Below are 17,711 nucleotides of genomic sequence, written 5' to 3' on the forward strand. Positions count from 1 at the left end.
TATAGATGACAATGAAGATCAGATCCCCACTTGTCATCTAGATATCCTCTACTATTCCTAGCAATCATTCATTTGTCTGTATGAACAGGTGATAACAGCACCAAAGGACCCGTAATGCTTACTGTCATCTTCATTTCTGTGCAGTAATGGAAGTGATAGAAAAAGAAAGGGATTTAGGAATTACTATTGGTGCTTCACCAGGAAAAAGCTTCCAAAGAGCTTTCCAAGATTACATGGTGCATAATAACAAATACTGTGTGAAAACTGTTCCCAAAATCCATGCATCTGTGCTGTTTCTTGTAGAATTTTACCAAGTATTTCTATAAAAGATTTCATTATGTACTTTATGCATAAAGGAACTGAATTTTGCATTAATGAATCTATGATTCTGTAAATGGAATGTGTAACCTTAGTATTGGTGGGGCTGGCTAAGTATTTATTTATATATCCTTTCCTTGTCCACAGAATAAATGAGCTTCTTTTAGTTTTGCCATTCGGAGACACATGTATCAATCAATAGTCAAGTATTGGCTTGAATTCAGTTGAGAACCTACACACTGCATTTAGCTATTAAAATAGGAACTATTGATTGAGTCCCATCAATTCCCAGCAAAAGCCAGTGACCAGCTGCAAATCAACATAGAAATCCAAGAAATAAGAAATGGTGTGAAACCATTTAATGCCTCAAAGAGGATGAATTAAGTGTCAAGGAATGGTTGGAAATGAGAGACATTTCTGCTTCTCAAAACAGGATATTTGTTGGCATACCAAAAGCTAAAACAGGTTTTAGATTCAACAAGTTAGGAGGAACAGTAGACAAGTTGCTAAAATTATTTAAATTAATTCATTTCTAATTGAGTTGAACTACAATTACCATAATTCCCAGTTTACCTGGGAATTGTTTAAGCTGTTGTCCAATAAATCTAGATGGCATCAAGTTGGGGAAGTCTACAAAAGGTATTCAGAATTATCTCACAATATACTGATTTATTGGTAGAATTCAAATTTGATTTGTTGCTCCCACTGATACCTTCTGTGGCATTTATTTTGTGTAGAGTGAAGATGAATTCTTTTTCTTGTTCTTGAGCAACTTGCACCAAAGCCAAAGTGAGGATATATCCATGATTCACAACTGGATTAGACTTCTGAAGGACTTAACTTTCCCTGGAAATTACATAGGAGAAAACTTGGGAGATAAATGAAAAGAAAGGAAGCATTTTAATCATACAGTGAAACAGTTGAATACCAAAAGCAAACAAGAGCAAATTACACAGCAAATTAAAATTTATGTTCTCAATCTTTGTTTCATATATTTACAAAGATTCTCACCCAGTCCAAGATAATATAGTCATTCTTCCATCTTCAACCTGGCTTGAACAGTTAAAGACAACTTTAAAATGTTATTCAAAAACACTGTGGCAGAATTTCAGCTAAACATTTATGATCTAAATGCTCTTATGAATATACATACTTCTTTTTTTGTTTCTCCATCATGTAAGGCGTTCAAAGAGTCTTTGGTCTTTGCTTTAACCGCTATAACTTATTTTAGACAGAGGAAGATATTAAGGTAAGCTGCTTATTTCTTTAATTAACACTTTACCTCATTTTTCATTTTTAATAAAGACAATGATTATTTTTCAGGATGATGCAATATGTATACAAAGCAATCTTTGACCAAACCAGAGAATCCAGGAAATGTTTAATAACCAAGCTAAGAATGTACAGCAAACATTGTGAAAACAGATTCAGAACTATGATTTATGAATTGACATGCTAAACTAACATCACATATTCTTCTTTTTATTTCAAAGATGATTAAGCATTTTGAAACACCTAAAATGAGGAGATAGATGTAGCCAGCAAGATTTTTTTGTACAAAAAAATCCTTCAGGAAGAAGTCTTACCTTCAGAACAGAGTTTTCCAACATATCCAGTAACTGAGCAATCACACTGTGGTTCACCATCCAGAAGAAAGCAAGTTCCACCATTTTCACAAGGATTCTCTGTACACAACCCTTCCATGTCCAGGCGGACTCCTTGGTGGCCCAGAAGCTGAGGTTCTGAATTGCCATACTTTAGGTCCATGATAAATCCTTTAAATGGTGGCTCACCCAGGACACTCTCAAGGGTTAAGGCTGCAGGACGGATATCTGATGGGACACCTCCCAAAAAGAGGTCACTAACAATATTCATATACTGACGTTGTGGGCGCACCTCACCAGGTTTAGCTTCACCATCAAGAACCAGAACTGTCTGGAGATGGTTGCGACTAACCATCAAAAAATGTAAATTGCTGTCATTGACCTGCTTTTCTGTAACAATTGTAGCCTCAGCACAGTCTACACTGAACTGCAGCTGAATGCGTCCATCTATCAGGGATAAACAGAGAAAGTCGCAGACACCACCATCATCAAAGTAGAGAAGGAGCCCAGCGGAGATGTTTGTTTTCAGTTGGAAGCTTAGGTCACTTCTTGTGGTTGCATCCCAGCGGAGGTAACGAGCCCACTGATTTGGTAGGCCCATAAACTCAAGGCCAAGACAGAGGCTGAGAAAAGATCCCAACAATAAGGTCACCTTCAAGGTGAAAGAGGCAGAGTGGAGTGAAAAGTCCATTTTTGAAAGTAGTGCTTATTTTCTCCTTTGGGAAAACAAAAAATATTAAAGCCACCTATACTAGAGAGAATGGCTCTTTAACAGTCAATGAAGCCAGTAAATTCCACAAGAGAGAAAACTCTCAATTGGAGAGGTAATATTTTACCTGTCCCTAAGAATACAGAGACCTTTACCCTAGAAGGAAAGAAAATATTGTGAAGATTTGTCCAGGGGAAGCAATTTTGTAAGGGTTGGATTTCCACTTGTGACCTTATATTGCTGACCCTAGATACCTTCAGTGAAAGGTAGAAGCAGTAGACAGCCTCCAAACTACAGCTTCTTAAAAGTGGTGATGGCACCAAAACATGGATAGCAGCAACCTCATCCAGTCAGAGACTTCATAGATAGAAATGTTGAAGTCTATCTGCATTGTGTCCAGAAGATGATCCTGTGCCCAATTCCTCACTTGTTGACAATTGGATCCTAAAGAAAAAAAAATGGGAGAAAGAGGAATTTTACTCATCATTTACTCATCACAAATCTATTCATCAAAACATTTTACAGGGTTGACTAAAACCCATATATTTGTCCAACTGCTATTATTGTGCATTTCTAGTTCCAGAGCAATATTCAATATAGTCATAAAGCTATATAATTTATCTATTAAAATATAATTCTAACTAACAAAAAACATATTGCAACCAATACAAAATAAAAACAAAAGCCAAAAATCTTATCACAACAAGCTAAGATATATTACAAATTGGGCTGGGAATCATAGAAACAATTGTTAGAAACTGACCAAAGAGAGAAGCAACCTGGAATTAAGGAGAAACTTCCTGACAGTGAGGACAATTAACCAGTGGAACAGCCTGCCTTCAGAAATTATGGGCTCTCCATCACTGGAAATTTTTAAGAAGAGACTAGACAGTCACTTGTCTGAAATGGTATAGGTTCTCCTGCTTGAGCAGATGGCTGGACTGGAAGACCTCTAAGGTCCCTTCCAGATTCTATTCTATTCTATTCTATTCTATTCTATTCTATTCTATTCATAGATAGGTGTGGATTCATACGTTGGACTAAATAATATTATTTTAACGAATGATCTATTGGCTGAGTTTGCATAATGCAAGAAGTCATGCATTATATTTAAAACTTTCATTGGTAGATTCAAGGAACATATCATGCCAATACTAAATCACAATATGTACAAAGCATGAATAAGGTCTACAGCAGACCTTCCATATTCAAAGACAATCAAGTGTTATGATTTTCAGCTCTACGGCTACAAGCTGATTCGATGAATCTTCCAAAATGATATTGGCAGCAAGGTTTCTATTGCTGATCTGAATTCCCAGATGGGTATATGAGAAAAAAATGTATTTAAAGTAACCTAATCCGAAGCAATATAGGGCTTTAAAAACTTTAATAAGTCATTTTAACTTTGCCTAGAAGCAGAAAGAAATGCAGTGGAACTGATGTGACATCAATATTATGTATTTTCTCAGTTTTGTTTTTCTCCATATGTTTTGACAGTCTAGTTCCCACAATTCCCAGCAATATGACTAGGAATTCTGGAAGCTAAAAGCCAAACATAGTTGGAAGCATCAGAATTAGAAAAGGTGCTCTCAGTTGTGACAACTAAACATAAATATGGTTACCATATTTTGGGACTCCTGAAGCATTCTGATCAAACTCTCTTTTCAAAGAGAGAGTTCCAAAAGCTACATTCATATACTATATTACACATAATAGATTCAGTTTGGTTCTAAGTTAGTGTGTTGTATCAGTCCAGCCATTGGGTTTGTATTTGTATAATCCACATTATATATGGTGAATCCAGCCAATTACAAAAAACATAGTTAAGCAAATCATGACTTAGTATGATATATGCATTACAATTACAACTCTTTTTTTTATTGACAATTTTTAAATATTTTTACAAAAAGCAAAAAAAACAAAAAAAAACAACCCTCACCCACCCACCCCAACCCTCCCTCTCCATCCCCCCCGATCTTCCCAGAGCTGAGTATAGGCTTAATTAAAATTTTTAAGAATCTTAAAAAAAATTGAAAAAATATAAATCATAAATATATCTAAATACCTTACATAAACAATTTATAAAGTAATTAACAATAAAATATATGTTAAAAAAGCATACATATTAAAAGGAAAAAGTATTTAAAAGAAAAAAAGATAATAAAAAAGAAAAAAAGAGAAAGAAGAAAAGAGATATAAAAAAGTACAATCTATAAAATATTAAAGTTTATATACAAGTTATTAAAAAGCTAAATGATATTTTTTTATATCCAATTTATATTGTATAAAATTTATCCATTTTTCCCATACCGCAAAGAATTTCTCTTGCGATTGCTCCTTTAAGAAAGCCTAAATCTTTGCCATTTCCGCCAAATAAGAAACTTTAAAAAACCACTCTTGCAAGGTAGGCAAAGATTCCTTCTTCCAATATTGCCCTACTAACAGCCTAGCGGCCGTAATCAAATTTAACATCAATATAACTTCCTTGGCATCACAATCAGTAACAATACCTAACAAAAACAATTGTGGGGTAAATTTTACCCTCTTTCTAAAAATTCTTTGAATATTCCACCATATCTTAATCCAAAAGACTTTTATATTTTTACACGACCACCAAATATGAGAATAAGTAGCATCCAAACAACCACATCTCCAACATTTAGGCTGTAAGTCAGGATACATACGAGACATTTTTTGTGGATCAAGGTGCCATCTATAAAACATTTTGTAAAAATTCTCCCTTAAGTTCTGGGCTTGTGTAAATTTAACATTCCTCACCCAGATAGTTTCCCAGGTATCTAGTAGAACTGGTTCACCAAAATTTTGTGCCCATTTAATCATACATTCTTTAATTAGTTCTGGCTCTGAATCCAGTTCTACTAGCACCCCGTAAATTCTCTTAATGTGAGTTCGCCTTTGATCTTTTACTTGTTTAAAAAGGTTTTCATCTTCTCTAAGCAAGCCCGTATTACGATCCATCTTCCATCTATCCACTATTTGTCTATACTGAAACCATGAATAAGTAATATTTTCATGTGCTAAATCTTCCAAAGATTTTAACTGCCAATTTTGCCCATCCCATCTAAGTAATTGTGCATAAGAAACACTATCCATCTTAACTCCTCTCCTTATCCCCTCTATCGCATGCCAAGGTATAGCCCATAATGGTATTTTAAACTCACTTTTATAATATTTCCTCCAAACCCGAAGTAAAGAGATCCTTATAATATGAGATTTAAAAACCCGATCCAGTTTTTTATTAAAAATTAGATAGGCATGCCATCCAAAAAGTAAATCCCAACCCTCCAAATGGAGTATTTCTACAGTTGTTAAATCAACCCAATCACTAATTAGTGTTAAAGCCACAGCATCATAATATAATTTCAGATTCGGTACCTTGAGTCCACCTCTCTCACGGAAGTCTTGCATAATTTTAAGCTTTACCCTTGGTTTTTTCCCTGCCCAAATAAGTTTGTTGATACCTTTCTGCTATTCATTTAAGTTAACCTCATTCTTTAAAATAGGTAACATTTGAAATAAAAAGAGAAATTTTGGCAGGACATTCATTTTAATCACTGCAATTCTTCCCATAAGAGATAACTATGACTTCTCCCAATTTCTCAAATCTTTTTTGTACCCTGACCCACAGCTCAATTACAACTGTTTATATGAAGATTTTCCAACAGCCTTTGCAGCCTCTTCCATCTTTTCAAGGCATTGTGAAAAGTAAAATACTACCCAAGTAAACTCTCAACAATTTAACTGAACTGTATACAATATTATGCCAAAAAAGTTAGAAGCTGCATACAACTCTTCCACTGCACCTGTACTCAAATATACAACTTCTATTCCAGTTCAAATCACTAATTCAATATTTATTGGAGCAAAATGAGAAGGGAGGGAGGGAGGGAGGGAGGGAGGGAGGGAGGAAGGAAGGAAGGAAGGAAGGAAGGAAGGAAGGAAGGAAGGAAGGAAGGAAGGAAGGAAGAAGACATATAATGGCATAATTAGGCTAAGACTGGACTGTTCCTGATCTTGTAAGGATATACCATTATTTAAGAAGCTATTATCCTATCCAGCAACACTAAAAGGAGGCTAATTTGTAATAACTAATATATAGGCTTCATTTAAAAATTTTTGTAAAGAATTAAGACTGTTTTGCATACGATTAAAAACAAATACAACAAGGCATAATATAAATGCACATATAAAATATTATTTGAGAATATATATATATATTCTGATTTCATATTTATAATTAGAAAAGTAAAACTAACTTTAGGTAAAGCAAATTGTAGTTTATAAAATACTTCTGACCTGAAAATAAACTGCTGATCTAAGTAAAGATTTAAATTAAAGCTTTGTTAATGTACATGTTTTTATGTGAGAAGGCACTTTGTTGCATGTTTATCAACCTCTTGGGAATATTCAGGGAATGCACTCTAAATAACAAGGTAAAGCAAAGGTTGTTTTATCTTTTCCTGTAGTATTGTCTTTCATTTGAGTTTTCTTTGTGTGAGAGTTTTTTTTAAAGAACTACAATTCCAGCCACATTCACTATAATAAAGCCATTCATTTGATATCCCAGTTTATCCCATGAAATATAAAATATTGCTTGTGTCCAACCACTTCTTGTTGCAAGCAAAAATGTTAATGTAAAGAATATGATTCTTAAAAACAGTTCAATCAGATCTAAGGGAAAGAAAACAAATTTCTATATACTAAGGCATCATGATCTGAGGCATCCCCTTTTCTATGTTTAACATGAATCTACAATGCATAAGTTACAGAAGCTCCAGTGTATAAGTTGTATATGAGGAAAAGTACAACAATAAATCTCAGGCTCTCCCCTCTTTCCATATCCTACATAAAAGTTTCTGATAAATAAATAAATGAAAAGAAAAGGGGCCATTCATTTATAAAGAGGTGATAGAGGGATTATACAAAATAGGGGAAGACAGATCAGCCTGAGGCAAATATACTCTTCACACAATGGCCTTGTCATTATTTGAGCCTAAACATTGCATAAACAGGTCCAGGAAGCATCTTTTTTACATGATGTTGTTTGCATTAAGTCATTAACTGGACCAGTGTTAACAGTGTTCCCCCTTTATTCTGATACTATCCAAGGGGGAGCCACAAGTTGAATAAAACCGATCAGGCTTTCTCTCTAATTATTTAGTTGATTTTGTGGGACTCATAGGCAGTCCAACAGAAAAGAAACCTGACAGACTGGCAAAGATAGGGAATAGAGGCAACAGAGGCAGGAAAGGGAGGGATGGACAATGGGAACAGTAAATTTTATTTTCTGTAGACTTAAGGTTGGGTGGAGAATACTCCAATTTGGCAATGGGAAAGGGGTCTTTGTTTAATGTTAAGGACAGATTAATTAACAAAGGATTTTTATCATCTGAAATTGATTTTTAAGTTTTCTGCGAAGATCCCCAGGGGATTATAGACAACCTCCCAGGAAGGGCTCAAGAACAGATGCCTATTCTATTCAGTATATAAGAGCAAACTGGATTGGAGGATGAATTTTACTTCAACATTAACTAGAAAACATTGGGTTGTAAGCATGAGCTAACAGAAATTTTATAAGGCAAACTGATCACTGTACATTCAGAAGCACCACATTTCTTCCCTTTTAATGTATATCATTATACCAAAAAAAAAAAAAAAAGAAAGCTAGGAAAGCACTCTTTTTCTAATCCAAAAGCAAAATATAGTGTGAGCATTCACTGACTAACAAAAAATAATCACTCGAGCAACCTGGACCTTGTTAGCTTAAATGTTAAAACAAAAATGCAATCAAGTCAAAACCAAAGGGAAAGTAATTCATTTTAATTGTTAACAATGAGTTCAGATGTATGCAAAGGAAGAAGCTGGAGGTGCCAAGGAATCCATGTTGTGCTTGGGGACTAGTAAAGTAACAGAGAGAGTAACTATGTGTAATAGTTAAAGGTTAGAAAACAGGAGCCCCTGAACTGTTGTCTTGCCTTAGGGACAAAGCCAATTGAGTGACTTATGGCCAGTCATTCTCTCTCAGCCCTAGCAAGAAGACAATAGCAAACCACTTCCAAAATTTTGACAGTGTTGTGTGCACATACAATAGAACAGAACATGCATTCTGTTTGCCTTTCTCATACCAAGAGTATCTAATAAGTTATTTACAAAGTAGAAAGAGGAAGAAAGACTAGAGAATGGAAATACACATTGGAAATTAGCAAAAAATGTTTGCTCCAAATGCCTCTCTGAATGTTCATTGATTCCATAATTCAGTAGTGGATAAGGTATTATTTTAAAAATGTGTCTTAAATCAAATATAAGCCAAACTGTCTTTCTGGAGGTAGAACAAAAACAATGTGCCTGATAAACGCCCTTGCTTGCAGGGAAAAAAAGCAGGACTCATGCAAACATCTTGAAATCAAAGTGAAAAAAGAAAAACTGGGGATGAGGAATTTATTACATTGTTCCTCTAAATATGAGTCATTAGTTTAAAAGATGACACACCTAATTAGGTATTTTGTTTCTTAGCCACTGAAGAAACCCTGGAAAATCCCCAAACAGACCTCATAGTAGTTCATGATATCCTTGGATTATCACACTAACAAGAAAGGTCATCTTGCTCTTGAACACAAGCGCTTGTGGAACAGGTACAGGTTGGATGAATAAAGGCATCACTGATTTTGAAGGAACTATTTTGAAGCAGTCCAAACTGTCTGGCAAATTATGATCCTTTTGTTATATACATTGGATGCTGATATTTTGGTTTCTCAGACAGAAGTTGGATTAAAGGGGTTAAGAACTTTACTTTACTTCTGAATCTTCTGTGTTAATACCCACTTTACAATGCCCTGATAAGACCACACTTGGAATACTGCATCCAGTTTTGGTCACCACAATGTAAAAAAGATGTTGAGACTCTAGAACAGTGGTTCTCAACCTTTCTAATGCCGTGACCCCATAATACAGTTCCCCATGTTGTGGTGACCCCCAAGTGGGTGTGGCCACCACTAAGAGGGAGTAGGACAGCTAGGGAAAAGGGAAAAAAATGGCGGACAGCGTGGTTTGGCGACCCCCGTGAAATGGTCATTCGACCCCAAATGGGGTCCCGACCCACAGGTTGAGAACCACTGCTCTAGAAAGAGTTCAGAGAAGAGCAACAAAGATGATTAGAAGACTGGAGGCTAAAACATATAAGGAATGGTTGCTGGAATTGGGTATGTCTAGTTTAACAAAGAGAAGGACGAGGGGGGACATGATAGCAGTGTTCCAATATCTCAGGGGCTGCCACAAAGAAGAGGGAGTCAAGCTATTTTCCAAGGTGCCTGAAGGCAGGACAGGAAGCAATGGGTGGAAACTAACCAAAGAGAGAACCAACCTAGAACTAAAGAGAAATTTCCTGACAGTTAGAACAATTAATCAGTGGAACAACCTGCCTCCAGAAGCAGTGAATGCTCCAACACTGGAAGTTTTTAAGAAGAGATTGGACAGCCATTTGTCTGAAATGGCATAGGGTTTCCTGCCTGAGCAGGGGGTTGGACTAAATGACCTCCAATGACCCTTACTACAGTATTATTATTATTATTATTATTATTATTATTATTATTATTATTATTATTATTGATAATATTATGCAGAAGATAACCTGAATGTAAACTCTAAAGTAAACTTGTAACAGTGGTAAAAATGGCCTATTAAACACAGATGGCAAGTAAACAGGCAATATAACAGGTGGAATACTATGAATATTTGGGAATTTTTCAAAATACAATTTGATGGAGGGCACAATCATCATATGCAGAAAATCAGGCTCAAAACAGTTTTATTGACATTTTGAGATTGTATTGCACACCACCAAATTTCTTCAGCACTAAAAGATTTAATTGCAACAATTTTACCTCTTTTGTTTCTCAGGTGCAGACATGTAATTATTGCTACTCTTTATAGAAAGAACCAGAGGTTGTTGAAAATCAATTGCATCAAGCTTCTTTTTGCTGCTCTGTATCTGTCCCAAATATGGTACTTCACTTGGAGTAAGCCAAATCTCTGTAGAGGCTAAGGCGTGGATTATGATGTTTGTTTAATTTTTAAATTGCTTTCTGGTAGAGTAGCTAGATGTGCATTATTCTTTCCATTCAAACTAGATATTTTTATCAATAAATTGGCCAGATTTGGTCTGTCCTCCAGTTATTTAGTCTCTGGGAGACAATAAAACAATTCATGATGCAGATCAATATGGGGCTAAATGGCTGAGGATATGTAGCTAACCAGTTAGTCCCCCATTGAACTCCACTTTCTTATTTTTATTCTCTGGAATATCAGATATTAAGGAGGGTACTGTATTTTCATTTGTATGCTTTGATGCAATAATGGAAGAACATTTTGTAGAAAATAATAATAAATGGATTCATCTTCCCTTACAGGTTTGATCAAATACAATCTTTTGTCTGTGACTTTCTATAGTGTTCTCACTACATTGACAGCAGATAGAAACATAGAAAAATGTTGCAGAAAAAAACCTAGAGGTCCGTCTAGTCTGCCCTTTTAGTTTTTTGTTATTGTTGCTGCTCTTTGTTTACTTTTTACTTTTTTATTATTTTATTTATTATTTTTACTATTTTTGTTTTATTTTAATTTTTTGTCAGCTGATGGACATGTGTTTATCCCAAGCATGTTTAAATTCAGTTATTGATGATTAACCCACTACCTCTCCTGGAAGTTGGTTTCAAGCTTCCACCACGCATTCTGTGACTTTCTAACATTTCTTTTGAACTTTCCTCTTGTCAATTTGAGCTTATCACCTGTGTTCCTTATTTTTGCTTAATATTGAAAATATTGCCTTCTAGAACTTCATTTATACCCTTAATATATTTAAAGGTTTCAGTTATGTCCCCACTTTCCCTTCGGATCTCCAGGCTGTACATATTCAGTTTCTTTCATCTCTCCTGACATGCTTTGTCCTTTAGACGTTGCACAATTTTTGTCGCCCATCTCTGGACTCATTCAATCCCATCAATATATATAGATGGGATTAGAACCTCCTTTTTCCTGCTGATGATCTCTTTAATGATGCATCCCAGAATTCTGTTTGCTTTCACAGCTGCTAGCTACATAATTTTCTCATTTTGCAGTGATCCCTTTCTTCTGTTATTCTAACATTGTACCCCCAATACTGTACCCTGCCAGAGAATTCTTTTTCCCCAAATGCATGATCTTACATTTAGAAATATTGAACTGCAGTTTCTACAGTTTTGACAAATTTTCCAGGAATGCCAAATCATTTTTCATGTTAGGAATACCCCAAGAAACATCATCGCTATTGCACACCTTTCTGTCATCAGCAAAAAGATAACCTTGCTGAGCAATCCTCTTGTTATATCGTTTACTCATTTACAAATACATTGAACAGAACAGAACCTAGGACTGAGCCATATACCATTTGTGACTGGTCTCTGTTCAGATCATGTCCCATTAACAATCACACACTGGGATCTATTCCTGAGCTAACTTCCTATCTACTGAATCACTCAGTGGTTAAGCCCTGGCCTGTACAACATTTTTATGTGAATGAGTTCATTATGCAGAGTTCAGATCTACTTTTTAATGTATTTTTGTTGTCAGAAGATAAAAATCACACCTACACAATTGGTACATTTTGTGCAATGGTTTAATAATTGCTTTGATTTATTTAGAGGACTGAATGTGTACACAGGTGACTATAGTAATATCATGAAATGTTAAGAAAGTGAAATGGTTTCTTTAAAATGTTATGGCAATCTTAGAAAGTCATGGTTTATAATCAGTGAGAAAGGTACAGCATGGGTCACATTCTGTGCCAGAGTCTTAAGTGGATAGAGATGGTGGATTCCGCCAATTGTCTGGGCAATTCTCTGCCAGCAGGGGATATAAAGAGCCTACTCTCCACATAAAACTGTGTCTTTCTCTATAGAGTCCAAAGTGATTGTAATGATTCACAGCTATCATCTTTGATAACAATGAATCTAGATAACTTCTCTTTAACTCTGAATACCTCTTGCTGTAACCTTAAATCAATGTAGCATTGAACTGTGCAGTTTTGCATATCCTTTCTTCCTTTGTCCATAATGGCTCCTACAGAACTCAAACTTCTGAAAGAACACTGCAGAATATTTCTCAGAAAAAAAAACACAACAATTTTACTATTAATATTAATACAATAGTTGTGGAAGAAAAAATGCTTATACCTGAATGTATTTCACAACACATCTTCTGATTCTTCAATATAAGTCTACTAATCTTGCCTATGGATTAATTCTATTGCTTTTAAAGCAAGAAGAAATGCTCCATTTTTGTCTTTGGAAATTATTTTAAAAGAGAGAAAAACCTATAGGATACTAATTAATAGTAATAGGTTATACCAGTGGTGGCGAACCTATGGCATGGGTGCCAGAGGTGGCACTCAGAGAGCTCTCTGTGGGCACGCGTGCCATCGCACCAGTCCTAGGCCTTCATCTGGGTTTTATAAAACCTTTTCGCTTTAGGCCTCCGCTGCCGTGTGCAAAAAAAAAAGGTTCAATCAATCAGTCAATTTCAACTTCTCATGGGGAAAAAAAAGATTTTGCAAAGTTGGAATTGATTGATTGAACTTTTTAGTCCCACCCAGTCTGCCGTTACCACTGCAGCCACGCCCACCCAATTGGCCACACCCAGCCAATGGGCCACACCAACCCGGCACTCAATGATGCATGTGGATTTTGGGTTGTAGTTTCGGCACTTGGTCTCTAAAAGGTTCGCCATCACTGGGTTATACAAAGAGTCTCTCTCTCTCCCTCCCTCTCTCTCTCTCTCTCTCTTTCTCTCTCTGTGTGTGTAGGAAAGTTTTTCAATCCAAAAAGAACACTCTAGTTTCCACTGCAGTTACTATTTCTCAGCAATACATGCATCAGTCAAATTTTAGTAATGTCCACTTAATTATCATCATTCTAATGCAAACTTAAAATTCTCTTGAGAAATTGATTTTTATCAGCTGCCTTTTGATTTAAAATGAGTAGTGGTGACTTTTATCCTTAATATTTCTAGGAAAAGACTGTGGATATTCATCCACTAAAAATACCAAATGATAAATTTTCTTGCACAGGGTAAAAAAATGAAGAATAAACAGAGGTCAAAGGAATTTTAGAATGAGCTATTGCTGTAAATTTAAACTGATCGTAACAGAAAGACTAACCACGGCTAAAAAAGAATTTAAAAGTCAAGAGATATGTTTATGAAAATGACTAATTGAAAATTACCATACCAGCAGTTTACAGTCCATCTCAGAAAAGAAAGACATTTTGAATGTTCTAGGAATTGTAAAGTTCACAGAAAAAAATTATATCAGCGCATACATACATCAAATTTACAAGCTACAGTATATGAGGAAAAATAATGCACAGTAAACAGCAAATAAAGGTCCAGAGAAAACCTTTGAAAACTGAATAAAGTTAATCCCAAATAGGTTCCCTACTAAAATAAGTTGAAAAATAATAGAGCAATTAAATTGTCAGCCATGCTACAAAGGAATTGGGGCAAACTAGGACTTTGATCTAAGAATATGGCTATAAAATGTATGTGTGTTCATTTACTGAAGTACATTTATTGAAGGAACTGATCATAAGCCTGTAATATGTCCTGCTAAGAAAGCAGTGATAGATGTGGCTTCAGAACTCAATTTCTAGCTCCAGATATTGGAATTAGCTGCTGAATAAAAGCTGGAGAAAATGTGTTAGCAGCAACAGCATTATGCAATGCAGCTAAAAATTCTGATAGAAAATATTAATATACATACTATTTTAAAAGGTTTTCAAACTGCCCATCATTCAAAATTACCTCAGCAGAGTATAAAAGAAGAACAAGAAATGGTAATGTAATAAAACTAAAATAAAACTCAATTATAAAAAAATTAAAAAGCTGACAAAATACAAAAAAATATACTAGGTAAAAATGTAGGCAAATTAAATTTTCATAAGCTTGGTCAACTTGATTGTTCAATTCCAGAAAAATAATGGGACAAGAATTTATAGAAGTTTTTCTGAGGAAAACTTACATGCCGCTCAAAGTAATCAAATGTAATTTCACAAGTAGTAAAACATATTGTTAAAGTTGGCTAGGTCCCTACATTCCTGCTTTATATTATCAAGTTAAAATTCATATTAATTAAAAGTTGCTCAAAATATACTTTTTGGTTCCTACACACTGTAATTTTAACAGAATGATGGGTATTTTTTTAAAAAAAAGGTAAATTCTACTTCCCATTTTTACCAATATCCTTATCCAAAAGGCCAACCCAATCATAATGACTGTCATAGTTCAGTGGGTAAATCAAAAGGGGTCATATTCATTTACCATGTTATCACTTCCAACTGACCACCCTTGCCTACCCAACTCACAATAATGTGTCCCTCCTTGGTTTTGCTCTTGTGGCATTTTTAGAAATAAGATGGTCGGTCTCTCAAAGGATTTTCTAGTGCTGGGTGTCAAACTCGCCACGTCACGTGACATGTCGCAACATATCACAACTTTTTTTGCAATGCTGGAGCTGCGGTGGGCACGGCCTCCGTTTGATGCAACTGGCCGCAGGCTGGCAGTTTGACACACCTGCTCTGGAGAATCCATCCATGCCTTGCACATTCAAAGGAACTATTTTTTTATAATTTAAAACTATTTCAAGCAGTAGTATTATATCTGCACATTTACATCAAAATAATACCCTACATGGACAACTGTTGTAATCCCTGGATCTTGCCATGCTATAGCTGGTGGCAACGGCTGCTCATGAGCACTCAGGCCGGTAATATGATAGCTTTACTAGAGATTTCTAGATAAAGCCTCTCAGTTTCCTAGGGTTCTTGTAGAATACTATTAAGGCACTATTCCACATAACTTATTTTTCTAAATAACAAATGGTGTATGATAATTAACTAATAACTACCTATAACTCTTTATGCAATAATTTCATAGTATTTACATATTCATAGTATTTACATAAACATCATCAGGAACAAATAAATATTTGTAGGCATATCTCAGGAGCCATCTTACCCTGATGAGGCTAGCCCGCCCACTCCTTCTAGCAGAAAGGGCCTACTTCGAATCCCATCTGCCAAAGAATTTCAGCTGGCAGGGTCCAGGAGAAGAGCTTTTCTGGTGTGGCCCTCACCCTCTGGAATATTCTCCCATTGAAGATGAGGTCTGTCCCCACACTCCTGGCCTTCCCAGAAGAGCCTGAACATTTGCCTCTGCTGCCTGGCCTGGAGCCCCCAAAGGGACCTGTTATGTTGGGGATAACTGATGGGGTAGAGAATGTCCCCACCCCCCAGGTCACCCATTATATTGGTTTTTAAACTTTTAAACTTTTCTGTCTAACTCCCTTAATTTTAATGGTCTCTCATTGCCTTTTTAATTTTTTATTACATTGTAAGCTTCCCAAAGTCACTGTATACGCAGCATAAAATTTTGATAATATAAATTAATATAAATATAAATAAATGTATTAATTGCAGAATCATTAAATGTAATAAACAGAGACTGGAAAGAAAACATCTGCTCCCTGTACACATTTGAACTTGCAGATTTACCTAATGTAAATAAAAAAAAGTCAGCTCACAATATGAATTAATATAGTATATGGTTTGATCCTAACAGACTGTAAAATACAATTTTCTAAAATATCCAAATCTATAATATGAATAGCGGGTGTCCTGGAAACATGTCCCAGAATTCTTCATCATGTAAAGTGCAAAAAAACCTGAAATCTAGGTCCCACATTACTCTCTTCTATGCCAAAGAGTTATGTCATGTTTCCCTGGATCTGTGGCATCTAGAATATGCCTGACATTATTCTAGATGACAAGAAGATTCACAAACCTGAACTGTAATTGACTACAATAAAAGAAAAACTTGAAAGTATTGTAACCAATTATCACAAATTTTTCATTCATATTTAAAATAAAAATATAGTTATCAATAACTATAACTGTAGTACAGATGTATATTTGTTTAAGTTAAAATAAACAGAAAGTCCAGAATTAGAACACACACTTAATAATACATTAGACAATGTTACAGTTAAGACTGTATCTTCTTGCTCATAGAAAGATAAATAGAAAGTGTCATTTATATCATTGATTTTAAACCACTGATCTTTACAGGAATCCAAAAGCTCAGAAGACGAAAACCTCTGGTCCCAGTGACCAACCCAGATTAGATCCTGTGACATTATCATGGGAAATGTATATTCACCTTCATTTGTAATTTGATTTTAGCACATAGTTTTAAAAGATAGGTCATTACCATTCCATTCACCTCTACTTTCAAATACTTCAAGAAGTATGTAGGCAGGTAATGAGACTATGACATCTTGATCATCTTTAAGAACCACTTTGATACAGCTCCTGAGTAGTTGCAATATATTTTCTACTATGCAATTCTCATTCTCAAAGCAGACATGTCAAACTTGCGACGTCGTGTGATGTTGTACGACATATCGGGACTGTTTTGCCATTGCCAGCAATGGGGTGGGCGCAGCTTCCATGTGATGTGTCTGATCCATAGGCTGGCAGTTTGACACCCCTGCTCTGTTGTAACACAGAATATTCTGCCAGTTCTGGAAGGTGCATTGTAAGAAGAAAATTGACAAACTAGAGTAAACCCCAGGCAGAATGATATGGGGAATGGAAATCATAGAAAAAGTTGAAAGAGATAGGTATATTTTATCTCAGGAACACAAGATGGGACAGATGTAACTGTTCCCAAATATCCAAAGAACCCTCTTGCAAAAAAAAAAAATAGAACAAAATATGTATGGCAAAAACGCATGGACAGAAGTTGTATGGCAGGAGAAGTTTATGATAGAAACAACTATATAACACCTGAACAAATGATCTTGGTAAGAAGAGTGTACCATATTTCACTAGATTAATTTGAAGCACCAGACTGCTATTTGAGACATTAAAGTACTATTGTCTGTTGCAAATCTTGCACTGAGTTGGATTCATTCTAATTCTAGGAATGGACTTGATTTTCTCCAAAATGATTTATCTACATCTTCAATCCAGATT

The 17,711-nt window shown here is 35.4% G+C and overlaps 1 protein-coding gene across 39 annotated transcripts in view; it reads right to left on the bottom strand.

Annotated features, from left to right (window-relative positions):
• The window catches only part of NRXN3 (neurexin 3), a 1,348,849-nt gene that overhangs the window by 1,277,110 nt on the left and 54,028 nt on the right, over positions 1-17,711 (bottom strand). For all 39 annotated transcript variants that reach the window (XM_039351578.1, XM_039351582.1, XM_039351597.1 and 36 more), the window contains exon 2: positions 1,905-3,075. In XM_039351578.1, coding sequence (XP_039207512.1) covers positions 1,905-2,613 — 709 coding nt within the window. In that variant the 5' untranslated portion in view covers positions 2,614-3,075. The remainder of the gene's footprint in view (positions 1-1,904; positions 3,076-17,711) is intronic.

Source organism: Crotalus tigris, unplaced genomic scaffold, assembly GCF_016545835.1.
Source record: "Crotalus tigris isolate CLP2741 ecotype Arizona unplaced genomic scaffold, ASM1654583v1 scf7180000018371.15429387391:27106975, whole genome shotgun sequence".
NCBI lineage: Eukaryota > Metazoa > Chordata > Lepidosauria > Squamata > Viperidae > Crotalus > Crotalus tigris.